Source organism: Harpia harpyja, chromosome 6 (genome assembly GCF_026419915.1).
Source record: "Harpia harpyja isolate bHarHar1 chromosome 6, bHarHar1 primary haplotype, whole genome shotgun sequence".
Classification (NCBI taxonomy): Eukaryota; Metazoa; Chordata; class Aves; order Accipitriformes; family Accipitridae; genus Harpia; species Harpia harpyja.
The window spans coordinates 16,042,644-16,069,458 of record NC_068945.1 but is presented as its reverse complement, the minus strand read 5'-3'; the positions used below and the strand labels follow the sequence as shown (position 1 = coordinate 16,069,458).

Below are 26,815 nucleotides of genomic sequence, written 5' to 3'. Positions count from 1 at the left end.
CCACCGCGCTCTCAGCTGTCGGTCGAAGCCAGGCAAACGGCTCAGCTTTGCTGAAAAGTTCGCTGAGCTGAAAACCCAGCTGAGCTCCCTGGGGCCGGGCTACAGCTTCGTGGGAAAACCACGAGGTGAAAACCACGGAAAAAAAATGGGTGAAAGCCGGCTGTGGGTGTGCTGCAGTGTGAAGAACGGTGCGAAACCCTGAGCGAAACCTGTGAGACAGCTGAAACGCGGTGAGCATCGGGAACGAGTGAAAGGTTTGCGCAGTCCCCCGTGAGCTGGATACAGATAGAATAACCCTACGACAGGAAAAACACAGCACACACCTGTAATGTTTTTTACTGGGTAGCTGCAGACAGCTGCCGAAGTCGGTTTTTAATGCTCACGATATTTCCCTGAAGCTAGAGGCGTGCAGCGGGGAGGGTGAACCCTTGCGTTTACTCGAGAGCACGAAGACAAACCCCGCGCAAATCCAGCTCTGGCTCCCTGGCCCCGACCTCTGCCCACGCCGCTGTTCTCCAGCGGGGCCGCACCTCCCGCCAGGAGTCCTTCGGGCCTCACAGCAACCTGAAGCGGGGCGGGAGGGGAGGGGAGGGGAAGGGGAGGCCGCCGCCTGCCCCGGGCGCAGGCCCGGGCGGCTGATCGCCAGCGCAGGCGGGCCCGCTCCTCAGGGCCGCGCCCTCGCAGGCGAAACAACCGACGCTACGGTTACAAGCGGGGGGGGGGCCGCGGCCCGGCCCGGCCCGCCCCGCCGCAGCGCCGCCCCGTCGGCGGCGGCCCCTCCTCAGGTGAGGGCCGGCACCGCCCCGCGCCCAGGTCGGACCCCGGAAGCCCCGAGGCCCTGGCGGCGGCGGGGCGGTCATGGCGGGCGCGGGGCCGCGGCGGCTGCCCCTGCTGCTCCTCCTCGTCTTCCCCAGCGCGCCGGTCGGCGCGGCCCTGCGGCTGCTGCTGGGCGCCGCGCCGCCCTTTACCTGCTCCCAGCCGGTAAGCGCAGCGGCGGCGGCGGCGGCGGGAGTGCTGGGAGCTCGGTGGCGCTGGCCCGCCGGCCGGCAAGCGGCGGGGCCGGGCAAGGGCACGGGGCCGGCGGCCTCCCCCGCGGTGCGCGCAGCGGGCCGGGCCCGGCGGCGGGGCCGGGGCAGGAGGGAGGGAGGCAGGGAGCGGGGTTTCCCGCTTCCTACGGCGTCTCGCGCGGCCGACGGGCGCTCACCGCCGGTGTGTCGCGGGGCGGGGAGGGGGGGCTCCCACGGGCGGCCGTCCCCGCGCGGCCCGGGGCCCGGACAGGGACGAGGAGCGGCCAGGAAGTTGGGATGAGGGAGCGGCTTCCCCGGTGGAGGGGCTGCGGGGGTCGGGCGGGCGTCAGCGTGGTCTCGCTGTGCCGGGAAAGGGCTTGTCGGGCGGCGGGCGCGGTGCCCCTGGTCGGGGCCCGGGGCCCGGGCCCGTTCCGCTCCCTTCGGAGCGGGGAGCAGCAAGGGCTCTGGGGCGGGCTCCGGGGAGCAGCAAGGGCTCTGGGGCGGACGCCCCGGAGCCGCCTCACCCCCAGCCGCGGCCGCAGACGGCCCCGGCGGGCAGAGCCTGGGGCCGGGGAGCTCGCTCTGCCTCGCGGAGCGGAGCTGGTGGCGAGCGCCGGTCCGGAGCGGAGCCCGGCAGCGGGGGGAACCGCCCGGGCAGGCAGCGGGGTGGCGGCGGCGCCGGCGGGGACCGCGGACGGGTGTCGTCCCCCCCCCCCCCGGCCCCGCTCCGAGCTCTCGCAGCTGACAGTGGGTGCCCTCGGCCCATCGGTGGGCGTTGTGGTCCTGCTGCTGGCCCCATCCTCGTGTCGCGCTGTCCTGCTCAGTTAAGACCCGGTGCTTGGTTTTGTACAGTTTGGGGACTCGGTTGCAGTTGATGTGGGCTTTACGTATCAAAGCGACTGTACGTAGCGCGAAACTGCATTAACTTAATATTAAACCAGAATTGCAAACACCGCAGAATTAGCCTGGCCATGTGACGGCTGCCAGGAAACGCCGGTCACTAACGTCTGTGAGGGGCTGTGGCTGGGATTTGCTAAAACTGCCTGAAGTTACTGAGCAGGATGTGAGTCTTTGCTAATAGCTGAGGTTGCCTAATGTCCTCAATGTTCTAATCTGTTCCTCGCAGCTGAGGGGTTTTTAGGAGGAAGCAGGGAATCTCTGCTGAAGGAGTAGGTAAACAAACATTGTATGTACTTGAAATTTTGAAGACAGATTTTGGTTGCCTTTTCTCCCTGTGAAACGAGCCAGAGAGGATATAGATTGAGAGGCGCAGATGTGGTGCCTATGTAAAAAGTGAACTAACCAACTTCAGCACCCCAAAGTACAAACTCCTAGCTGGTCTTTCTCTCTCTGGGGGTTATGGGCATTTGGTGTGTTTTTTGGTTTTTGGTTTTTTTCTAAGATGCATGTAAAGAGTGTGTGGAAGGAAGAGATCTGGTTTTGCTTTTTATTTCTGTTAATAGTGGTGCATGCATAAACAGGATGATGGGTAGCTGCCTTCTAAGCTAAAAAGTTTTGTATGTCATGATGCACTGTCAGCAGTCTAGCACAGGCAGCTAGTCAGATGTGGCTGTAGACATACGTAAACCAAAATGTGTCCTTTGGGATGAAAGCTTCTACAATCCTTTCCTGCACACGCTTCCTATCCTTTGTCTATTCTGCCTCCTTTCCTAATGTTTGACCATATACTTACCCCTGTTTTACCTGACGTCTGCTGCCTTCACTCCTATTTAAAAATACTCCAAGAAAACAGGCCAATTCTGCGATTTTACTTCAGGCTGGGCATTGTGGAGTTACAAAATGCAAAATCTTAGCAAAGGGGAAAGATGACATTACAATATTGCTTAGGCATCTAACATAACCATGGGTATCCCAAGCATTGTTAGTCACGAAGACTAGGGGTAATACATTATAGAGTTTCTGCGAGTCCTTGGATGCTTGGGCTTTGACTGATTTTTGTCTTCCTGGCTGTACCTTTTTTCTTTTTTTTTTTTTTTTTTTTTTATTTAGGGAATGTGAACCACAGTAACTTGGTGAGGGGTTCACCAGTACATCACTAACTTTCACTGAGGAAATGTGTTGCCCCGTACTCTGGGTGTGCTCATAGATCAGTGAATGTGTAAGCCTGCTACTTTGGCCTTTTCTTTCAATAAGCTTTTTTCTTAAAATGCTGACAGACTTATGAAAAACGAGTTGGCTTAAGCCCATGAGCAGCCTCTTTAGAAGCAATTGTGAACCTGCAGACACATATGGGAAAAAGTACCATCAACTGAAGTTATGACAGTCAAGAACAATTTCTCCTTCCCTTTCTGTCAGCTGCACTATTTTCAGAGGATGGTTCAGTAACCCTTCCGATGAGTGACTGCAGTGTGGTTCAAAAGGGAAGCTGTTGCTGAGCAGGGTGGGTAAGACCCACATCCTTTTTCTAACCCACCATGCTTGTGCTGCTGTTGCTGAGCTTCAGAGTAGCTCAGGGTGAGCAACAGCGGTTTTTTCAGCAAAACTCTCATGTGGCAGAGGCTCTTTTGGAGTTGGAGTGGTGGAGGGAAAGTGTCATATCAGTATCGGTAGACACCTGTAAATTGTGAAAGTAAAACTAAGTGCTCATTAACAGCTCATCTTATTAAAATGACAACAAGTGCACTTAATGGGCCTTATTCACCACCACTCCATCAAACCTGCTCAGCTGTAAGGCTGAATAGCACAGCTGCAAATCCAGTTCTTTCTACTATCTGTTATTTGAATATGTCATCTGCGGGGAGGTGGGGTTCAGGTTTTTTTTCTGTGCACAGGGGAAAAACATCCCACAGCTTAAATACCCATCTGGTTGTTCACCATCAAGTGTTTAATCACTGTGTTCAGTCATTGGGCTGTAACTGTTTCATGACATGGCATGCCTCGGTGTCCTAGAGGAATTTATAACCCTGCCATCTTTAAGGAGCCAGACAGGTGTACGTAGTTCGGTCTTTGAAATCTATTTCACCAGCTTGACGGATATTCACTAAAAGTCTCTGGAGGAGAATTGATGTAACATCTCTCGTGAAGATGAGCGATGGTGGTGCATGTGAGGAAGACTTCTCCTGGCCCTCTTTTACAAATGTGTTCATTTTACCTTTGCTATTGACCGACTTCTCTCATTCCCCTCTGTGGCATCTTTTTGCTATGTAGGATGTTACCATAAACCATGGTCACACTTAGTGCTGCTGAAATATTTCTGAACTTCTTGGCATAAAAAGAGTTAGTGATCAAAACTACCAAAATAAGATAAAGAAAACTTTAAAACTTATTTTTGTGAAGAAACTTCAACTTTTGTGTTTGGATTTGATTTTGCTGAGAATTTATATGAGGGCAAGAGAAAAACTTAGAAACTATAGAGAAAAATGCCTAAAAAATCAAAACAATTTTGTAGAATATGGTTGTTTCCTACCAGCCTTAAACAAATCATCTTTCAACAGTTATTCCTGTAATGTGTTCATGTCCTATTGATCTCTGCTTTTTTTTAACTAAGGAATCAGGAAAGGGAAACTGTAGTAAACTTCAGATCGGCCAAGCCTCAGAAGATACATAGAATGGCTCATAAGTGAAAGGCAGATTTTTGGAAAGCTGGAGCCCTTCCTGTTCAGCAGCCGCTCTTTAAAGGAAAACTGGATGCTTGCCCAGCTCACGGCAGTTTCTTGCTACTTACCACAGAATCCTGCTGGGAAATCTTGGCCTCCTATTAATTTAATTGAATTGTTATGACATGGTGCTGTTAATCAGTTTCCCGTTTCTTTTTCAGATTCCTATGATTCTTTGGGGCATATGGTCTGTTCTTTTTTTATGTCAAAAGCAAGAAATATCTTGGAAAAAGGAGTGAAAGAAACAGTTGCTTAGCTTTCTGTGAAAATATGGCAAGTAAACATGAAGAGTTGACTGTGCCTGTCCTGCTGATAATAGTTTTGGACATCACCTCACAATCATCTTGTTCTCACATTTATGCCTCTTGTGTCTGTAGCTTTGCTTGTTGGGCCTGAAAGGCACTAGAAAGCTGGTGAGAAGAGAACATCTCAATTTAAGCCCCTTCTATAATAATGTGCAGAGCAAGTTACCTGACTGTGGGCTCGGTCTTCAGCTTTTCTGCAGAGCTCTTCATTTTCGTTCCTTCTCTTCCCATTTGTCCTCTTGTCTGTTGTATGCAGACAGACACGTCTGTTCTGTCAATGCTTCTTAGATGCTTCTAGCTTTGTGTAGGTGAGCAGAAACAATCATCGTGGCAATTTTATTTCTATTGTATCATCTAAATTTGTGCTTGCTTAAGTAGGGAAACTCAGTTAAGTACTTCTGCTGACCACAGCTTTGTTAATGCACTCTGAATGAGCCAATGCATCAGATAAGGTTTTGGGTTGGTCCTTGGTGCTGAGGAGGTAGCCAGTGCAAATCTGGAAATAGTTGGCTTATTTTACTGCAAAACTGACTTGTCTTTTTCTTTAATTGCTTCCTGGCTTTTGGATGCCATTGTCTGGAGTTATACTTTCATGGTATAAAAGTGTGCCCTCAGCTGCAGTCCAGTCCAGTTCACCTGGGCAGTATCCAAAAAGGAGATGAGGGTTTTCATGAGGTATCTCTTGGGGTTGTTACATCTCTGCCTGTATTGTGGCTTTATCTTCTCCTTCTGTTATCTTTGCTTCCTTATGCCAACAGCAGGACTTCCTGGCTGGATGAATTGTTGTTCTGGGTGTTTTTGTTTGTTAGGTCATCGCTGTAGTGCTTTGGGTACTGGGAAGGGAGTGGACCAACAGCTGAGTTAGTGCAGGCTGCCCTGTGGTGGGATAATCCTTCCCTGCTTCTTGTGGTAAACCTGCTAAATTCTTGACTAACTGGTGGCAGCTTAAAATACTCCAATGTAGTCAGCTACATATAAAAAAAAGGCTACTGTCACAGCAGGTAAACAGGCTACCATGGGGTAGGAAAAACACATATGTAGGTAGCCCCTTGAAAATCCTTAGTGGGGTTGGGGAACAGTGACGCACCAGAAAAAACATTGCTGTTTGTCCCCATAGAAACCCAGTGTTGAGGTGTAAGAGATCTCTTAATTGTCGAGTTTCAGTTCTGAATCCTCATCAAGTGACTGATGGTTCCTGATTAAGGTCTTGGCTTTTTAATGGATGTCAGAAAGGGCACAGGCTCATTGATGCTGGGAACATCATTGCAAACACTCTACCTCTGACAATAGATCTGGAGGAAGAGAGAAGCCATTTATATGCTGTGCAGGTTCAATATTCATATTGATCATAAAACAAAAAGGGGGAAATACAGCACTTCCTCATTTAACTCTGTCTTATCTGCTAATAAACAGAAACACCAGCACTCAAATGAAAGCAGATGTTGCTGCTCTTCAGGCAAATAATGCCTTATAATTTATATAACGGCTCTATCATGATGCAATTTACAATAATTACTGATAACTGCAACAGAACAAAGAAAAATGACTGAATATTAACTGATAGGTTTTAACAGAAGTCATTAAATTACAAACAAAAAAACGTGGTTAGTAGCCAATTATTTTTGTTGCCTGTTGTGGGTTCACCCCAGCCAGTAGCTCAGCCCCACAGAGCCGTTCACCCTCTCCCTCAGTGGGATGGGGAGAGAACTGGAAGGGCAAAAGCAAGAAAACTTGTGGATTGAGATAAGGACAGTTCAATAGGTAAAGCAAAAGCCGTGCATGCAAGCAAAGCAAAACAAGGAATTCATTCCCCACTTCCCATGGGCAGGCAGGTGTTCAGCCATCTCCAGGAAAGCAGGGCTCCATCATGCCTAACAGTTTCTTGGGAAGACAGAACGCCATAACTCCGAACATCCCCCCCTTTCTTCTTCTTCCCCCAGCTTTAAATGCTGAGCATGACGTCCTATGGTCTGGAATATCCCTTGGGTCAGTTGGGGTCAGCTGTCCCAGCTGTGTCCCCTCCCAGCTCCTTATGCCCCTCCAGCCTACCTGCTTGGGGAGAGCAGTGTAAGAAACATAAAAGGCCTTGATGCTGTGTAAGCACTGTTCAGTAATAGCTAAAACATCCCTGTGTTATCAACATTGTTTTGGTCACAAATCCAAAACACAGCACCATACCAGCTGCTGTGAAGAAAATTAACTCCATCCCAGCCAAAGCTACTGCACCCGTTTATGCAAGGGGCATTGTCAGGCTAAATAATTTACCTAAGAAAGTCTGATTAAACATTTGAACTGTTAGGAGTAATTTTTTTCATAGCTTAATCTGTTTTTCCATACTGGTAGTTACAATTTATATTTTTCTCTTCTTCGGTGATTGTAGTTTAGCTAATTTTGGTGTAATCGGCATTTGCTTGCTTGCTTTCTAGGTTTTTGTCATTATCAAAGGATTTAGGTTGCAGATGCTATGTGGAAGGGTTGGGGGGGGAACCTTATTTGGGAGGTACAAAGTTGCAATAAAGTTTCTATTAACTATGCTTGTAACCAGTTTTTCTTAAGTCTGACAGGATATAAATACTCAATGGAGCATTTGTCAGTAATAATTAGGTGCAGTATAATTGTGAAAGTACAGTTCAGACTAAAATGGTATTTTTGTTCAAATTGATCAAGTTGATTCCCCTAGTTGTGGCTGGTTTGACCTTTTGAGCACAACAAAAATAGTGAAAAGTACCTCTTACGTGTCCTTATGTATTGACATTAAGTTCCTAGATTTATTTTGCTCTTGGTTATGTTAGAGCTTCTCTGCCCCACGCAGGACACTGCTATGCAGCTTTTGGGGCTGCTTATCCCAAGACTCCCATGTAGCAAGACCCTGTTTGGGTGTTTCCAGAGCTGTTAGTGCCACAACCTAGCAGTGAGGTTGGGGATCCAACAGTGAGCTGAAAACTTCAAGAAGATCCGGAGCAAAGATAAGGGGAAAGGCAGGTGGTTTCTGCAGGTGAGCTGCTAACACCTGGGGGTCAGGGGACAAAGGAAGAGAAGAGAGTGGGAGAACGGCAAGGAAAGGTTAAGCGTGTCACTGTGTATCCCCCTTCCCTCCTCATTTATAAAGGCAACTTTTGATTAACAGTGAAAAATAATCAGAATATTTGTTCTGACTGTGGGATGTTGCCTTAGTCCTAACTTAGTTCACCAAAGATTATCTCACTTTGAAAAATATAACATTGCTAGCTGGCTGGTAGGAAAACAATTCTTCACCAAAGTTCAGTTCTCAGGCAGAGTGTTATATAGATTTGTGTATACTTAGAAGTCCAGGGTGGCCAATAAGGCAGATTCCTTCCTTTGAACTGATTGAAATGTTTCCTAAATGATAATAAAGTTGGTCAATATTGCACACCTTGGGTGTTGCACTGAATCTTTTTCAATATACCTATATATTGAGTATGTTTGTAATACTGCTTATTGGAGTGTGGATGTGTTTCTTGTGAAGGGTGCCTGAACACTGGATTTATACCTGTGTATTGTTTTGACTTGTGTAACAAAAGCCCAGAAGAGATTTTTCAGGTTTTATTTTTTATATAAGCATGAGGAGCTTAATGCCAAATCTGCCTGCTTTCGCTCAGGGTTTGTAGGAACACAGATACATTAGCTGAAATGTAAGCATTATGTCTGAAGTATTTTTTTCATAGTCAGTAGAATTCTGCTCATGTTTGAAATCTGTTGCTCAGCACAGCTTGTATGATACAGGATTTCACCAATTGCTTATACTTTGTATTTCCTTCAAATGGGAGAAAGCTTAGTAATCAATGTGATGTTTTGCCTTCACTAGGACTTCTTTAAAGGCAGGATGTAGTTCTGTCCTGTTACAAGCAGACAAGAGCCAGCACAGCTGTGAAGAGCAGCGCCCGCCTTCCTCCTCAGGCCTGGTGGTCTGTTCCCAGCATCTCCCGTACAAGCAGGAGCAGAGGTGCAGAAGGGCAGAAGATCTGGTTCGCAGCTGACCTCCCTTCCTCCCCTTGAGTCGGTTTCAGGCTGTAGCCAGCTGCCCGCATGGTCACACACGTGCTTGTGCCAGCACAGGGCAGGCTGCAGTGCTGGGGCGCAAGTGAAGGGAGGTTTAGGGTTGTGCCTCTGGCAGTGATGCTGTCTCGTGCCAACTCAGTGTCTGAAACTTTAGCTTTCCATGCCATGCTGGAGGGCACGTTCACTGCCCAAAAGGCACAGCTGGCTCTTTCAACCATCCATCCCTGCAAATGTGAATACAACCTGCACCACGTTAATAAGCTAAACCCCAAATACACTTGGAGTTGACCTTAACAAGTTGCAGAGAGGTTAAAAACCCTGCTGCCTTGCCTCCTCCACTGGAATGAGTTATTGTGGCAACAGTGTGACAAGAATATCCACATTTATATGTCAAGGCATAGGAAACCAGTGGGAGGAAACCTAGCCCTCATCTTGATTTACTAAGTCAGTGAAAACTTCAGGCTTCCTTATTGCTAGGATTTTGCATCACATTAACCAAGCAAGCTCACCTGCTTTTTCCTGGTGACCATGGGGTCTTGCCAGTATAAATAAAACATACCTGGGGAAACCAGGCAGAGCCCACATAACTTCTGGTTTCTTCTTTACGTTCAGGACATCTTTATCCTTAATATGAAAGAGTCTAATTCTGATTTTTTTTTTTCCTTCATGGGTTGCCTCTCAAATATATTTCTAAAAAATAAAATCACCATATCCTAGTTTCAAGCCTGGCACTTACTAAATGTTGTCTTTTCCCTTCCCTGCTTCTTACATGGCATCAGGAAAAAGACCAGCCGTAACTGATGTAGCCTTTCTGTTCAGGGGATGCCCTGCACTAGGCAGTGTGTAACCCAGTACTTCAGTGGCAAGCCTAGCTGCAGAGAGCTCATGCTTCCAGTCAGATGGGCTTAGACCTTGCAAGCGCTACCAGCATGATCGCTGCTGGGTAGCAGTAACTTAAAGCAATGGTGTTTAAAAAACATACCCATCTACTTCAAGCAGTCTTTCATGTCACACCGGTTTCTATTTTCACAGTCCTGGATTTTGGAAGGTTTTTACTACCATAATCTTGCATTTTTGCCTCTCCAGTTTCTTTCCATTGTTGCAACTATTGCTGTCACGTATGCAGTTCAGGTGTGAGCAGGTTTCATGCCCTGTGTCCTTTGGTTTTCTGATGAACAACTTTGTGCAATGTTTCCTGATGGTTAATACTTCCAGTGTGTATGCGTTGCTGTTCACTGAATTATTTTTTCTTCCTGTACCTCTCCTGCCACTAAGCAGAAGCAAATTACTGTCAATCCAGTTTCTATTCTGGGAGTAATATTGTTTCTTTCCCCCCACAGGATTTAAACTGCCTCGTAAGAAATAGTAAGTAATTTTTTTCTTCATTGCATTTTTTTATCGGATCATGCTTTTTTTTTTTTTAACTGGGTTCATACAGCAAGTTCTTCCTGCTAGAAACAGAGGGATGTAAAGTGAAGCACTGCTGTCATGCCTTGCTTTGGGAATTTTCAGTTTGATCCATAATCAGCTCCAGCTAAAAGAGGAATGGAAAGTTAAGTCTTTCTCAGGATAAGAGTTTGGGGGTGGGGCGTGGGTGGAACATAACCCAACTTGTTTAGCTTCTATTTAAAGCTGGGATGCTCAATTTTTAAAGAAATGGGAATTTTAGGACAAGTTTGTCAGTAAATGTTCTTTACAAGCTGTTATCTCTATGATGGTACTTAATGAAAAATTAATGTATGAAATAGAATTTTAAAAAGGGGCATAAAGGGGTGCAGCTGAGAGCAATTAATGGAAATTTTTGGGCAATGAATTAACTCAATGATCTTAGGTCTTTTCTAACCTAAATGGTTCTATGAATTGGAAAAGGAAACTAGAGTTACTGTAAGTCCCACTGAACAGATATATTGGACATATCAGGTGTGAGGGGTCAAGTCTTAGCAATGGCACGCATCTGAAACACTTTAGTACAATTATCCATAATGTTCTTAAAAAAAAAAAAAAAAGAGAATGTTCTGCATTTACCTGTTTGGTACTCGGAGGCATCTGGATGGCACTGCAGAACTCCTTGGCCTTTTTTTGCAGTCATTGTTCTAAGCAGGCTCATTTCGGCCTCAGTGCTCAACCCTGTATTGTACTGGCACAAGTATTTTTGTAGCCATGCTTGGCATGCCAGATCAGGGAGATGACTGTGCTGAAAATAACCAGATTTTAAACTTTTTTGGCAGGAGAGGGATTGGGTGGGATCAGATTGGATCATATTTCCCACTGGCAGACAGCCATTGGAATACAGCTCGACAACACAGCTAAGCCAATCTTCAGCTCCATTATTAAAATGCTTCCTTATTTGAATATTTGGTTTAAATTCTGCCTTATGGTTCTTGTTATGTTTTTCTGCTCTAGGAGAAAGGGTTTTTTGGGGTTTTTTTTTTTGTGTGTGTGTGCTTAGTACCCCCTTTTCTGAAAGGTACTTTAATCTTATCAGGTTTTCTATAGCTATTTTTTGGTAGAATGAGCATTTGAGGATTGTCTAATTGCTTCCGAAGGCTAAAACTATGCTGTTACAAGAAGGGATAGTGCCCACTTTCCACTGTTCCTATCACTGACCCTGCAAAAACCACTGAAAGTGTACTTTGGAGAGTCTGACCATGCTATTTTTAATAGATCTGATAGGTCAAATGTCTTACAAAAGTCTAAGTAGATCATGTCTGTCTAATGCCTGTCATACCTGATTTCATCTTCAGATGAGATTACAGAACCAGTTTTCCCTAACACTGTATAGACTAGTGTAAATTATTTTTCTATCCAGAGAGCTCATTAACTTATGAAAGGCATAACAAGCAGTTGTTGGAAGCTAAATTCAGATGTATATTCAAATTAGAAGTAAGGCAGTTTTTAAACAAAGTAACTGACTATTGGAACAATTTCCCTGGGTATCTGAGAGACTTCTCATTGGAAGGCTGGAAATTAGTACTAGTCTTCTAACATAGGTCTGTTTCAGCATCAAGGTCTGGACTTGCTGCAAGAGATATTAAGTAAACTTACCTTACCTGACCTGTTTAGCCTGACTACATTGTGATGAGTACTAATGGATTTTAAGGAAAAGAAGTGTAAGTTACTAGAATGAGTGAGTTCAGAATATCGCAGGCAACTTAAAGTACTTGCGTGGTGAAAACTGCCTTTCTGAACTGTGAAGCAGTCTGTCACCTAGTTTGCCCTCTGAGTAACCCTGACCTAAAGGGGAGACCATAACTGCAGTTAAGCAGAGCTTCCTCTGCCCTGCTTTAAATAGTGGTTTTCGTTTGCTGGACAGGTACCTGCATGGAGGCGAGCTGGCTGCAGGTTCCCCCGTGGACCCCTTCTGCTCCAAGCAGTCTTCATGTCTCTTCTGATGTTTTCCGTCAGACGGATGGAAAACTGCTCCCTGTGCTTCGAATAGAATGGAAAGTGGCCACTGATGGTAAGTGGTGGTTGTTTAATGTGAACACGGAGCAGAGGAATTAAGTGTGACCTAGTAAGGTGTCATGGTTTAACCCCAGCCAGCAACTAAGCCCCACACAGCCGCTCACTCACCTCCCTCACAGTGGGATGGGGAGAGAATTGGAAGGGCAAAAGCAAGAAAACTTGTGGATTGAGATAAGGACAGTTCAATAGGTAAAGCAAAAGCCGTGCATGCAAGCAAAGCAAAACAAGGAATTCATTCACTACTTCCCATCAGCTGGCAGGTGTTCAGCCATCTCCAGGCAAGCAGGGCTCCATCATGCCTAACGGTTTCTTGGGAAGACAGAACGCCATAACTCCGAACATCCCCCCCTTTCTTCTTCCCCCAGCTTTAAATGCTGAGCATGACATCATATGGTCAGGAATACCCCTTTGGCCAGTTTCGGTCAGCTGTCCCAGCTGTGTCCCCTCCCAACTTCTTGTGCCCCTCCAGCCTACCTGCTTGGGGAGAGCAGTGTAAGAAATGTAAAAGGCCTTGATGCTGTGTAAGCACTGTTCAGTAATAGCTAAAACATCCCTGTGTTATCAACATTGTTTTTGTCACAAATCCAAAACACAGCACCACAGCAGCTGCTGTGAAGGAAATTAACTCTATCCTAGCCAAAACCAGCACATAAGGATAAGGAGTAGAATTATGACTTGAAGTCTTTCACTGATCTAGTCATGAAAGCAGACCTTTGAAATCTGGTGTTTGGCTGCTTCATTTTGTTTGTTTTGGGGGACGTTTTTTGATCTTTCTTGACTGAATTGGGGCTTTGGGTGTGGTGGGTATTCAAGACTTTAAAATGTATCCCATACTAGTGGAAAATGACATTTAAAATGGGAAAAGCAGATAAAAATGGATTCAAGTGGCCCAGACCTTTCCCACGGTAGTGAGGGGAGAAAGGAGGTTCGCACTGCAAGCATTGCCTTTTCAAGGCATAGTAACAACTGCAGCAGTCTCATGCAGGGGAATTACATCTACAAACTGAACAAATGAGAATGAATTTGAGAGAGCACAAATGAATTATGCGCCATTAACCCAGTGCAACTTCTTCCCGTTTTGGGTAATCCAGTCCTTGTAACTTAGGTTTCCTATATGCACATGTGTCTTGATAGAGGAATAATTGTCTCATTGCTGGAGCCAAAATGAGTACCAGTAAGTCAAGTTTTCTCCAAATATCTTTGTTTGTTTGTATATGAAGTTTCCCTTGCATGCTCTTGTCCATGGTTTTGCACTGATTCAAGACAGAATTAAACACATTCATTTCTTCCTTCTGCAGGGCCTGTGTCTGAGGGCTATAGAGTTATTATCTCAGTATAGCTATAGTAGTGTAGAAGCAGGTGTGACTCGGGTAATCCTGTCATTTTGTGTAGCTGTGGTTATAAACTTTCCCATTGGGACTGCCTGTACCAAAATAAAAGCATATTTGCTTTGGTGCTCAAACTGCATGAAGCAGCCTTGAGAGGCAGAGCTAAACACAACGCTGAACCTGTGGAACTGCCAGGGTGTCTGGAAGAATGAAATTGCCTTCTACTCTGCCCCTTCACTTGCACAGATAGAGTTCTTGCCATGCAGGGCAACCTTTAAGCTGTAAGTGCTGCTAGGCAACCCTGCATGCTCACTTTTTCATGGCCAGTTATCTTTGTGTTGGGATTCCCAGCACTTCAAAGGAGTAAGACTGTGACAAGACTAGGCACAGTGGTAATCTCTGTGGGGGTTACAACCTCTACATGTGCAGATGACAGGAAAAGAAAGACATGTCTCTCTGTCTCTGTGCCTGCAGCTAGTATCCGCTATCTCCAAGGGGCAGAGCTGGCTGTGATGCAAGTGAACAGCAATCAACAGATCTGTGCCCAGTTTGACTTTCAGAACAACTTGCCACTTCAGGTCCGTCCAGATGGAGGCCGGGTGAGTGCAAAGGGCTCTAAACTACTTTTTCTAGTCCATGGGTTTGTTTCTGCTTTCACTGTCATACAGCAAGGTTATCGATTAAAAAGTACAGACTGGTTAGAAGAGTTGATGAAACAATCAAGATATTGGGCTTGAGACTTGCTGTCATTTCCAGTTTGTTTTACACTTGTGTGTAACTGTGTACAAGCTGCTTACTTATCTTGGTTTGTCTTTCACTCTTCCCATCCTTCAGGTTTTAAGAATTGTTGCTTTCAGTGCCTAGCACATGTTATGGTTCTGGATGTTGCTTAAAGCAAATAATTGTAGGAGTTTTTGCATTCCACTTGACAGGCGTGACATTTATAGCCTTTTTAACTCAACCCTTCCTTTTACTTCCACTTCTTTCTTGTACTCCCTTGCTGTGGAGGAATGCACCAACCTTGGGGGTGATCTTTCAACTTACGCTTAGTCTAGGAAACTTGTCAGAAAAGTGCTTATCATCTACAGCTCCCTTTATGAACAATAGGAATCTGGAGTTCATTGCTTACCACGCAGAATTCAGCCATACTCAGCTTACCATCTGGAGCCAGTGCCTCCTCCAGAATTTGCACAGCATTGCTGATGCAGAAAACAGTATAGATATAAGAAAATATGTATGGAATGGCCAGGTAAAGAACCATATATGTGTAAGTGCAATTCTAAATGCTTAGCACTTGCACAGTACTACAAGTTTCATAGTAGACTAAAATTTCAGTCTCAAAACTGCATATTTTAGCCTAATCTCCTTTCAGTTCAGAATGTAATTTAGTGGAAACTCCACACAGTTGTTTGGCGTAAGACTGTTGTATCAGCTCAAAGATCCCAAGAAATAACTGTAGTTTTCTCATTCCGAACAGAAGAATTTGGGACTGACCAAGGGACTGGTACATTCAATACACTTGAGTTTCGTTTTTTTTTTTTTTTTTTGTCAGGCTTCAGAAAAAGGGTCATATGGGATGAGGGAACACAGTGGAACAGGGCCAAGACAGCTTTTAATTTCAGTGCCTTTATAGAACAACATTCTTGTTTTAAGTCCTTGTGAATGTGTTTTGTTTTCAGTGGAATTTCACTTTTGACCGTTTTGAAGTGGAACCTGGCCAGACTTACCAAGTGACTGTCTACCACCTGCCCAAACTGGGTGTAGATGGAGACTACAACTGCAAGTCCATGTCTCTCACAATGCCTGGTAAGAGGTGCTCTAGTTCACTTAGGCCTTGAGCTTAGGACTGTGATGGCTTGTGGTCCTGTGGGTTGGGGTTTTTTTCCAGACCAGATCCATGAACTGTGAGCAAGTTTGGCAATAGGGTGGCAATATTATAAAAACCTGTTGTGCTTTCTGAATATTGCTGTTTAGAAAGTCCATGGTGCTAGCCTTATCTACAATACCCTCATAGTATATATCCAAAATGCATGTATCATTTGTGCTACAAGTCACTGTTCTCGTTTCTGGGATCCCGTGTCCCGAAGTTTGCCAAATCTCTGCTTGGAATAAGGTGCATATGGAGGGACTATTCTGTGAAGGACAGACCCTTTGATTCTGGTTGACTGTAGTTCCTACATGGAAGATAGTGCTATAAAAATTTTTAATATGCTCTCTAGAAAGCTGGACAAAACCTTGGACTTGGACCTCTGATTTCTGAGAAATTGCATTTTTAGCTTGTTGAGAATTCTGCTACAGCTATGGTTAAAGAGATATTCATAGTTAAACCTGAAAGCTAGTATAGATGCCCCTCTGAGGGGCTGTTTGAAGGTAAGTTACATCTGGATTTTGTTGCTGAAATGCTCATCAGTGGAGCAAGCACAAAGATATTTCATCTACGTGAATGGGGCTGTAGAGTAGCCTTTCATGCTCTCTGCAGGCTATCACTGCTGGTTTTACTTAATTTGAAATATTCTGAAGTTGCCCCTCTGCTTATGGAAGCTGGAAGCTCAGATCAGAATTTCCAAATTGGAAGGACTGAAGTTTGGCTTCTAATATTAAATCTTAGACATGTGAAGTTTGATTTCTAAAGTACAGTTAGGCATAATTTACCAAGAAATTTGATAGAGCTGAGTGCCTGACCCTTTCTTGTGTATGTGAAAATTTTCCTATAACTAAAAAGAATTTTTATTGTTTTCCCCAAAGATGCTGAGCATTTGCAGTACCCTCTGCCTGCACTGACTAGTTTATGAATATTTGACACTCAATACAGAGCTTAAACTGGTTCATAATTTTCTTCTTAACTTGCTTATAGTTGTCAGTGTGACTTTGTAGTCACAGAATTGCAAAGTATGTCGTGTTTCAGTTCATGTAAGCTGGAAAAGGTAAGGGGGGCACTTGTTTTTCAGCCCTCTTATCCTTTCTTATACCTGGTCACTCTTAAGAACTTCCTGGCTTTTATCCTCCAGTGTTCTTCAGAAAACTAATGCATTGTGTCAAGCTCAGGAGTTGCAGGGAGCTTTGCCGATTAGACCTTACTTGTGAATTACAGGGGCACTGTAAATTTTCCAACTTTGAAAGTTGGAAATTTAAGATACGCAATGTTTTATTTCAACTGTTTAAGCAGGAAATTGTTCCTTTTCCTTTGTCTAAACCTTGGAGGAGAGACATAGTTTAGGCTGAAGCTTGTAAATCTCACATTGTTAGATGTTGAATATGTAACTCTGGATTTGACTCTGAAGAAAGTCCCAAAGAGCAGGGCCACTCTGCCAAATGAAGCAAAGAGAATTATAAATGTGGAAGAGTGTTTTGGGATCAAGAAAGATTCCAGTCTCCTAGTTTTCCTGGGGCAGAATGCTTTTGGAGGAATCTATCGCTGTGGTGCTCTCAAAATCCAGAGATCAATATGAAGTTTTAATTCCACTATGACCCTCTCTGCACAAGTCTTACATTAGCAAGTGTTGTCAAATATTAGTTACAATAAGTATCGTATGTTTTCAGTCTTTTCTTAAATTATCTCTGTTCTGAAAAAAAAAAACAAAACAAAACACCATAACATCAGTGGAGGGACTAGTCTATACACTGGAAATGAATGCTATTCTGCTGCAGAATTTTGCTACTGCTTTAGAACAAAGGTCTGTACTCATCAAGGAGGGCTTGGTTAGGTGTCTAGCTTCTGATAAGAAAATGGGTGTTTTTTCCTAAATGGAAGTACGATGTTTCTGACTAGTCACTGACGGTCTTTCTTGCAGACTGCAAGGACTCTCTGATGAAAAGAACCATCCCATGTATAAAGACAGGTAAAAATTTTTCTGTTTGAGTCATGTAGACATGGGTGCTCTGTTGAAATATTTGACAGTTGAGAAACTTGGAAATCTCTGCACTACTTCCAGGCAGCTTGTGGGAGCCCAGGATCCAAGGTAAAAGTCTAGATGATACAACTCTGCTTGTGAGCTTTAACCCATGGATGGAGTCAGCCCGATACCAAATTCATGTGGCCAGTTTCCTGAATGAAAAGAAGTGTAAAATGATCACACGTGATTTCACTGAGGTAATTACCTTCCTAAATGATACCCTCTGTGGTAATTTAGACAAATATTTAATGGTTGCTAAACAAGGACTTGGAGCCATGATGTAGGAGATGTAACAAATGCACTTGAACATCAATTTTTCAAGGAATTATTTTCACAGTTTTTTAATTGCCTTTGGTTAAGAGGAACTTTATTTCAGGAATTTGGTGGATAAAAGATCAGAAAGAGGTTTTTATAATGCAGTCTGTAAACATCTGTAAAGAAAACCAAAATTTGATACTTGACTATCTGGGCTTTTATTACCTTTGTCAAGCCAATGCCTGGGGGATAAGACTAAATAAATCAACCAAAATTGAGATGCAAAGTTTCAATAAATCATTGAAGTAGTTCATCAAATGTGATGGCAGGAGGGAGGCGTGTTAATTAAATTTTTTTAGATCAAGAATGAGTGGTTTTGTAACAGATGTTTCAATCAAACTGAGAATCAATTCCTGTAGGTCTTACAGCCTGTATTGTTCAGAAGCTCAAAGTAGATCCAGAGTGTCTTCTGACATAAGACATGTTCCCCTTCAGGCATCTGAGAGAGGAGAAATGCTAAATATTTGGTACCAGTCTCCACCCTTCCTTGGGGGAGGGCAGATATATTGGTGTTCAGTTTGTTTAATCTTTCCCTTCTTTCCACACTTAAAACCCTTCATACTGCATGCACTGATATGTGTTAAGTTATTACTGACACAGCTGGCACAGCTGTGTGCATATTTCCCTGGTAGAGGGGAATATAGCTCATTTTGGAGTATGTATCTGCTAATCATTGTAAAGAATATATTTAGATTATCATGATGCTGATTGTATACAGCAGGTAACAAGGGCAACTTATTTGTCTGTTCTAGTGTCAGAAGCAGCAGTGCTGACAGCTGTTTTTAATTAAGCAAGGAAGCTTGTTCATATTTACACATTAAATAACTGAAGACATTTACATTGTTAAGAAACTGTAAGTTTAAGTTAACACATTTGAAGTTATACCGTGTGCATCCTTAATTGTTTCCTGTTACCTGTGCAACCTTAGCCTGCTGTCTTAATTCTATTACAGTGTCTGTCACACAGGACACCTGCAGTGATGGTGGCCAGACCAATTATCCATTTTGTTCTCTGTGGGATTCTTGTTCAAAAAAAAAAAAAAAAATCTGCTGCTTTGGACCACTCTATATTCTCATGTCAACTCCTTTTCTTTTTTCCTGCTTTCATTCTGGTTTCTTCCTTCCCTTATAACTTGCATCTGATTTCTGCAGGGTGGACTACAACAGCAAGTGAATGTCACAATCAAAATAGAGAAGAACATAAGAGCTTGCTGCAACTACAAAATACAGGTAGGATCTCACTGTTGTCCCTATGTCCTTCCTTCACCAACAAGGCAATGAGCAGCTTAGGAATGTTATGGGGTCTTTGTACAATGTTTTGTTCTGAGATTGACTAATCCCTAATTACATAGATCAGGGAAATAATGATTATGGCTGAAAGAACAGGTTTTTTTATATGGGGTATTCTCTGTAGACAGTGGCTTTTCTTTAGTATAGGGTTGCCAGGTCAGAGACTATGGAGTGGAAATGGCAAGGGTATAACCTCAGGAGCTCAATGCCGCCTTAATGTATTGTGTACGAATTCTTGATGAATCTTGTTTTCTGAAGGGAAGTGGGAATTCTGTGTCCCTGTGCTAAAATACAGGGAATGTCGAGGCAGGGGGAAAGTAAAGTGGGAAACAAACTTGCTTTTAAGTATAGCTTCTGTTTTCTGAATTTATTTCAACTGCAGATTCAGCCATTCTTTGCGAACTGTGACACAGACTGCCTGAGACACTCTGCTTTCATCCCATGTTCACCAGCTCCAAGTGAGAACTGCTTTTCTGTAAATTAGATTCCCATTGTCTTACAGATGAGAGCTGAATTTTTAATGTAACTCTTCTCTTTTGCAGGTACAGACCCATCAGGTAAGAAGTTCTTCCAATAACCTGGAACTTTTTTGCTGCTCTTTTCCTGTCATATAGAATAACACATGATTCTCCCTGGGAATGACCTGATGGGCAGAAAATATCCCCTTGTAACACTGAGTTCAGAATGAATTGTGTTAAGAGTTACTTCACTGATTTAACAAGGCAAGTATTTGTATGCAGTGTGAACCTTAAAGAGAAATTTTTTTAGAGATACTTCACTTGCATAAAATTCTTTGAGAAACAGTTTTGACAAGAAGAGTCTTAATATAAAATACTTTCTGTCACTTTGCTCGGTGTTAAAAAATTTGCATAATATAAAGCAGCTTTTGGAGAGAATAGCTTGCATATATTCATTTTTATGAATGTCAAGATAAATCATGTGCATAATGATTTGACATCATTTTTTTGGGCTGCATGTTTTGGGTTTGTGTGGTGGGGTTTTGGTAGTGGGGGAGGGGGCTACAGGGGTAGCTCCTGTGAGAAGCTGCTAGAAGCTTCCCCAGCTCCAAGTCAGACCCACCTCTGACCAAGGCCAACCCAATCAGCGACGGTGGTAGTAGTGCCTCTGGGATAACGTGTTTAAGAGGGGAACCTGCAGTGAGTAGAGGGATCAGAATGTGAGAGAAACCCCTGTGCAGACAGCAAGGTCAGTGAAGAAGAAGAGGATGCCCCTGCAGCCTGTGGTGAGACAGACGGCAGGCTGTTCCCCCCCCAGCCCATGGAAGTGAGCGGGGGAGCAAATGCCCACCTGCAGCCTGGGGAGAAGCCCACACTGGTGCAGGTGGATGCCCTTGAAGATGGCCATGACTCCATGGGAAAGCCTGCGCTGGAGCAGCCTGTGACTGAAGATCAGCCTGCGGAAAGGCCCCATGCCAGAGAAGTTCGTGAAGGGCTGTCTCCCCTGGGAGGGACCCCACGCTGGAGCAGGGGAAGAGTGAGGAGTCCTCCCCCTGAGGAGGAAGGAGCAGCAGAGGCAACGTGTGATGAACTGACCCCAATCCCATTCCCATGCAGGGGGGAGGGAGAGAAAACTGGGAGAGGAGTTGAGCTGGGAAGGAAGGAGGGGTGGGGGGAAGGTGTTCTAAGATTTGGGTTTACTTCTCATTATCCTTGTTTTGATTGGTAGTAAATTCAGTTGATATTGTTTATCCCCAAGTTGAGTCTGTCTTGCCTGTGACCATAAGTGGCAAGTGATCCTTCCCTATCCATGTCTTGACCCACAAGTGTTTTTTTTATATTTTCTCCACTTCATCCCGCCTGGGTGGGAGGAGTGAGGGAGCAGCTTCGTGGTGCTTTGTTGCTGGGTGGGCTTAAACCATGACACTGCAAGAACACCTGTAAGGAGCTAGTTTGCCCAAGATTTAAAAAGAAAAAAACACCTATAGATTGAAAAAAAACTACATCACCCAAAATGGTGATGATTTTATTTTTAAGATAGATTACATGAACAGGCAGGACATGGATGGCATGCCTGTCAAAGCTGGATAAACACTGCTATTTAGAGGAAGATTATTGATCTGTGTTTTCGGTGTGCTGCACATATGGTTCTTTGTGGAGCAAGTTTATGGTGTAGAGCATCATCACGAAAGCAGGAATTCATTTTGAGAAGTGACTGTGATATGTTGTAAGGAGGAAGTGCTGGACCACCTGTGGTTTCGGGCAGAGCCAGGGTCCTTCTCCCTTGGCCCATGCTGCTCAAGAAACTTCTGTTCTTTGGTGAAACTCTATTTGTGTAAAGCAATGTCTGAGCACTATTCTTGTACTGCAGGTGATATGATTATATGGCTCTACTGGTGTATCACTGGGATCTGTGTGTTACTGGTGGGATCAGTCATAGCAGGTGTGATTTGTATGACCAAAAAACGAGCAGGTAAGACTCATACCAGCTAGGAAGAAAAGAATCAATGCTAGAACTGTATTTTTCCTACCTCTGTACCTATTCCTATTGCTGTTTTCTTCCTTGCTGTTCTGATGTCTTGCCACTGAGATAATGCCTATATAAACACCTCCTTCTGTTTTACATCATAGGACTTGTAACATCCTAATACCATCCACCTAGTTAAGTAAAGCCTTCCATGGGTTATGCTGTCTGACACTCCATTTTCATAGCACTTCAGAGCTCCTGAGGGGAAAAAGGAACTTCATAGTTCAGCCATTTGTTTCCTGCAGATTGCTACAGATATCTTTTCCATTTATTTTTCTCCTGCATTGCATAAGAGTTTTGCAGGATAGAAGCTTCCTGTTTGTCCAGACTGTAGTCTTTCCCCTGTCACCCAAAGTGTCTACAATATTCATTTTTATACTATTTTGAGCTTAAATAGTGTTTTTCAATTAAGATGGGAGAAGAAAAACAGGACACAGAGGCTGACATTGAACAGGTTGGAAAATTGGGTGCTTAAGGACTAATTCCTAGTCTTTTGTGCTACAACCATGAGCCTGTTATCACAGGAAAACTGTGCAACTCACTATTTTGGTGTTTTTTTGGGTTTTGTTTGTTGTTGGTTTTTTTTTTTTTTACCAGAGAGGAGTAATTGGAAATCTTTTTGGAAAATTTCTTAACATCAAACTTGTCCCTAGCTACATCTTATAGATATTTTAGTTGCCTCTTCAGAGAAGCCTCTTAAGAAAAAGCTATCTTTAAAAAAGTCTCTTCTCCTTAAGGAGAGGTAGCAAAACAATTGGGGGTTCTGTACTTCTTGAGGCTGGCTGGATCTGGGGAAGATGAAGAAAATTGGTTTTGAGTGCATTCCTTCTCCTTTCAAAGGAAAAATGTAGTAAAGTACATAGCAAAATTGGCTGTAGAAGAGTATTTATTAATTTAGTATTTTTTTTAATTAGGCTTCTCCCTCCCCATGGTTTTATCCCTGCACAGTTAAAGATATTTTTTTTTAACCTAATCTTTGGAAGGTGTTGTCATTTTAAGGGTTTAATCTTATTTCATGTTTTCAGAACTGACAGTTACTTTCTCTCTCTTCCAGGACACTGGCGAGGGAAATGCAGCCACAATGATTTGCAGACTGGTAAGATGTCCTGCCTCTGTTTTATCAAGCACATGTAATGCGTTCTGGAAGTCTCACACAATTCTCCAGAATGGGCTTTCATAGGCTCTACTACTCTATAGGTGGTGCTTAAAAACCAAAAGGTAGCCTTAGGATCTTCCTGTTTAGCTAAAAGAAACTTTGTATATGGAATTTGGAATGCTGTATTTGCCAGATGGGATATAACTGCTTTGTAAAGTGATGAGGCTTTTGACCCAGCTGAGGCTGTACTGGCAAAAGAACCTTTGCTAATCATCTAAGCCATAGCAATAGGAGATTGTTTTAGGGTGGGCGCACTCAGCGCTCCAGCAGAGAATGTATCTACATTTGTAAGCCTCTTGAAGCTGGTGTATTACTTTTGTGTGATGAAATTCCATGAACCATCCAGGCATTATTACAAATCACAGCTCCACTGTCTCGACTTTCATATTAAATTTCTACAATGAGATGTTGTCTGCATATGTTGCCAAAATAGCTTCCAAACTTGTAGCTGATAGAACCTTTTGTTAATATTCTCCTATGTTGATTGCTGCTGGCTTACACCATTACAATTTCAGGAATGTGGCTGGGATGAATATTTTTCTGTCTTTCAGCAGCACCATATACCAACCTTCCTTTGCCACCCTTGAAGCCCCGGAAGGTTTGGATTGTGTACTCTGCTGATCACCTGCTGTACGTGGATGTGGTGCTGAAGTTTGCAGAGTTTCTGATGACGGTCTGTGGCACTGCTGTAGCCTTAGATCTGCTAGAAGATCATCAGATCTCAGAGTTAGGGGCATTACCCTGGCTTACTCGACAGAAGAAGGAAATGGAAGACCTATCTTCAAAGATCATCATCTTATGTTCACGGGGCACTCAGGCCAAATGGCAGGCCATGCTTGGGAGCGAGCCTGTGTGTCTCAAGCAAGATCAGCAAAAGCCGATGGGAGACCTGTTCACCCCAGCCTTGAATTTGATCCTGCCAGATTTCAAGAAGCCAGCCTGTTTTGGAATGTATATAGTCTGCTATTTTGAGGGGATAAGTAGTGAGAAAGATATACCTGATCTGTTCAACGTCACATCCAGGTACCAACTGATGGAGAAGTTTGAGGATATTTATTTTCGGATTCAGGACTTGGAGAAGTTTGAACCTGGGCGCATCCATCGAATCCAGGAAATCACAGCTGAAAATTACATCGATACCCCTAGTGGGAGGAAGTTGAAAGAGGCAGTACAAAAGTTCAAGAACTGGCAGACAGAGCACCCAGACTGGTTTGAGAGTGAAACCGTCTGCTTGGATAATGATGAAGAGTTGCAGTCCCTAAACAGAGAGAGCCAGGTGGATTCATTGCTAAGTGAACCGGGTGGAATTGTGAAACACCAGCTGCACCTACGGGAGCCTGACCCGAACTGTTGTTATGTCATCAACCTCCACATGCATGAAGGTGAAAATAGAGGCTGTAAACTGCAACCTCAACTTAATCCTTGTGGGGATCCAACTTCTCAGACCATGGTCCTTCCTATGGATGAGGCTCCTCTAGTTCAGGTACTGGAGCCAGTCTCTTCCATTGAAGATAGAAATATACTTGGTCATCATGTGCTGAGTAATGAGGACTGTATGGAAGGAGTTCCTCTTCTGGAGACAAGCTTTCCAATGAGGAATAACATCATCCTCCACAGCGACTCTGAAGTTTCAGCAACAGATGACCAGAGTCCTGCAAATCTCTCAGGTGAACTGAGACACCATCTGAATGGACTCATGTATTCTCTTTATCAGCAGAGCGTCATTCCTTCAGAGCCACCTCTCTGCCAAGAGGAGGCTGACAAGCAACACCAGCTGGTCTTTGATGACCAATGCAAGGACCAAAGACAGTCAGTGCAGTCAGACCAGGGCTACATCTCTAGATGTTCTCCTCTGCCTCCTGATGACCTTGTGGAGGAGGAGGAGGAAGAGGAAGAAGAGGAGGAGGATCAGGAAAAACAAGTGGTCTTCCATGAACTCTCTCCAGAGGTCTTGAACAGTCTAAAGAGCCTCCAGCAGCAGCTGTTTTTCCAGGACATTCAACGGAGCTCTGACTGGGGGTATCCAGCTGAGGTGATGGATGTTGGCCAATCTTTGGAGCACTGTTAGGCTCTACCTGTGACATGCTCAATTTGAAATACAGGGATAGAAGGTGGTACCATGCACAGTGCTGAAATTGCGTTCCCTGCACCATCCTTGTCCTTGTATTATAAATGACTTACTGGTGGGATCTTCCTGTCTGCTGCTAGGAGGCAGGATTGCCCAGCAGACTGGTAACGTTGCTTCCAATCTCTGTGGAGAGAAGCAGCTAATATTAGCTGCCCCTGTGAAAGAACAGACTAGTTCTGTTCCTTGGGGGGACATGTATTACATTGAGTCCTCACTGATGGATGGCAGAAAAATTATTGTGGCTCATCCACTTGTGCCTTCAAAATGTCCTCCAGCTCCACTGGTTCTATTGCACTGGATAAAAGTCACGGCCAGGGTTTGGAAAATAGATTTAGATAACATGGCAAAATCTGCATTGCCATTTTAATACACATTTTAAATATTTTGTTGTAAATACTGCGTTAAAGATGTGTGCCTTAAACTTCAGCTCAGTTAGGGCTGTCTCTACCTGGTTGATACATGTCTCTGGAGATTTTTTTTTTTTTCTTTTGCTGCTCATTCACTCATTTACAACTGCATTTCCATGGCCATTCAGAAATCAAGTGGAGTAACTGAGCAGTTAGTGGGATAAACTTTTAAATTAGGAGTCTCCATAACTCTCCCTACCTCCCTACTGGGAGGTATGTGCTTGAAAACCAGCAATAGAAGGAAGGGGGAAAAAGGGATAATGGACCAAAAACTGGGATTCAGGCTTATTGTACAATTATAGGAAGAATCTGGGGCTGAATACAGAATTACTGGATCAGAGGAATCTGGTGTATTCTATAACGCGCTGCTGCAGTGCTGTTTGCTTTTGGACATCTTGGCACCAGGAGGGCTTGAACTGAAGATGTAGATAGTGACACACAATTAAGGAAATGAAAGACTATTTTGGGGGATAAAAAAAGTGTAGCTTTAGCAGATGCTCTTTTAGAGTGGAGATTATAACTGAGTTAGGGGGAGACTGAGCTAAAATGAGTGTAAGATGTACTTATGTGGGTATAAACTCAAGCACAGGTAGTTCAGGTTAACCATTGTGAAATATTTAATAGACTAAGGCGTTCATCTTCCAGGAGCAGTGATGGTTAACTGTATCAATTCCAGTGTTTTTAAAAAATTGGGCTTGATGCACTAGAAAAAATTGTTCCCTGTGAGTGATTGCATGTTGGCCCATGTAGCACTGACTGGGTAGCAGACTAGTTGAGGCTGGCATTTACCCTGTTTGTTATTGCGGTTTCTGCAGTCCAGGCCTTTCTCCTTTGTGTTCAGACAAGCTTGTCATCTTCCTGTGCTTCTAAGCTTACTTGTCAAAAAATCCTAAGATAATTTTATTTCAGCTTTTTTAAAAATCTCATATCTCAGAAGATAATCTGTTCTTTTGACTTGCAACCAATATTGTATTATGTATATTTTATAATTTTGTTTATAACTTGTGTTTTGTTTCTTAAATTAAAAAACAAGAATATTTTTTGGATATATTTACTTAAACACTTTTATGTCCTCAATTCTGCCTAACTCCTTATGTTAGTATTTCTTATAGAAATCTGAGGCAAAACTGAGAGCCAGTACTAAACTGGCTGACAAATGCTGAAATGTGCCTGCAAAGTGTTGCAGCTGTATCCAGTTGAGTGGGGTATGGCTGAGGGCCCTCATGTGTGGAAAGTGCCTGTTCCTTCAAAATGAGTGTTAAAGAAAGGAAATGTCTGTAATTTCTGTGCAGGGCTGCTCAGTGAGGCAGGACTGTTAAGACAGCTTGCTTTCTCTGCAGCCAGAGGCCTAGAAAGACTAACAAAGGGACAGTCCCTGCATAGATCCAAACTTAAGACCAG

The 26,815-nt window shown here is 43.9% G+C and overlaps 1 protein-coding gene across 4 annotated transcripts; it reads left to right on the top strand.

The window, feature by feature from the left end:
* The first annotated feature begins 212 nt into the window (after window positions 1-212).
* IL17RA (interleukin 17 receptor A) lies at window positions 213-26,232 on the top strand. 4 transcript variants are annotated; one of them, XM_052789480.1, is made up of 13 exons: window positions 213-230; window positions 10,290-10,314; window positions 12,263-12,409; window positions 14,217-14,341; window positions 15,422-15,548; window positions 17,534-17,581; window positions 17,675-17,832; window positions 19,102-19,179; window positions 19,622-19,697; window positions 19,782-19,796; window positions 21,568-21,669; window positions 22,778-22,819; window positions 23,431-26,232. In XM_052789480.1, the coding sequence occupies exons 3-13, from the start codon at window positions 12,271-12,273 to the stop codon at window positions 24,945-24,947; spliced, it is 2,427 nt and encodes an 808-aa protein (XP_052645440.1). In that variant the 5' UTR covers window positions 213-230; window positions 10,290-10,314; window positions 12,263-12,270; the 3' UTR covers window positions 24,948-26,232. The 4 variants fall into 4 exon arrangements, with proteins under 4 accessions (XP_052645440.1, XP_052645439.1, XP_052645437.1 ...); XM_052789479.1 differs by lacking the exon at window positions 213-230 and adding an exon at window positions 768-981 and having other exon boundaries at window positions 23,434-26,232; XM_052789477.1 differs by lacking the exon at window positions 213-230 and adding an exon at window positions 769-981.
* Window positions 26,233-26,815: the final 583 nt, after the last annotated feature.

Coding starts and splice junctions, on each gene's coding strand:
- IL17RA (XM_052789477.1), top strand. CDS start 859: ATGGCGGGCGCGGGGCCGCGGCGGCTGCCCCTGCTGCTCCTCCTCGTC. Junction 982..10,289: donor CCTTTACCTGCTCCCAGCCG/GTAAGCGCAGCG, acceptor TTCCCCCCACAG/GATTTAAACTGCCTCGTAAG. Junction 22,820..23,430: donor CCACAATGATTTGCAGACTG/GTAAGATGTCCT, acceptor TCTGTCTTTCAG/CAGCACCATATACCAACCTT.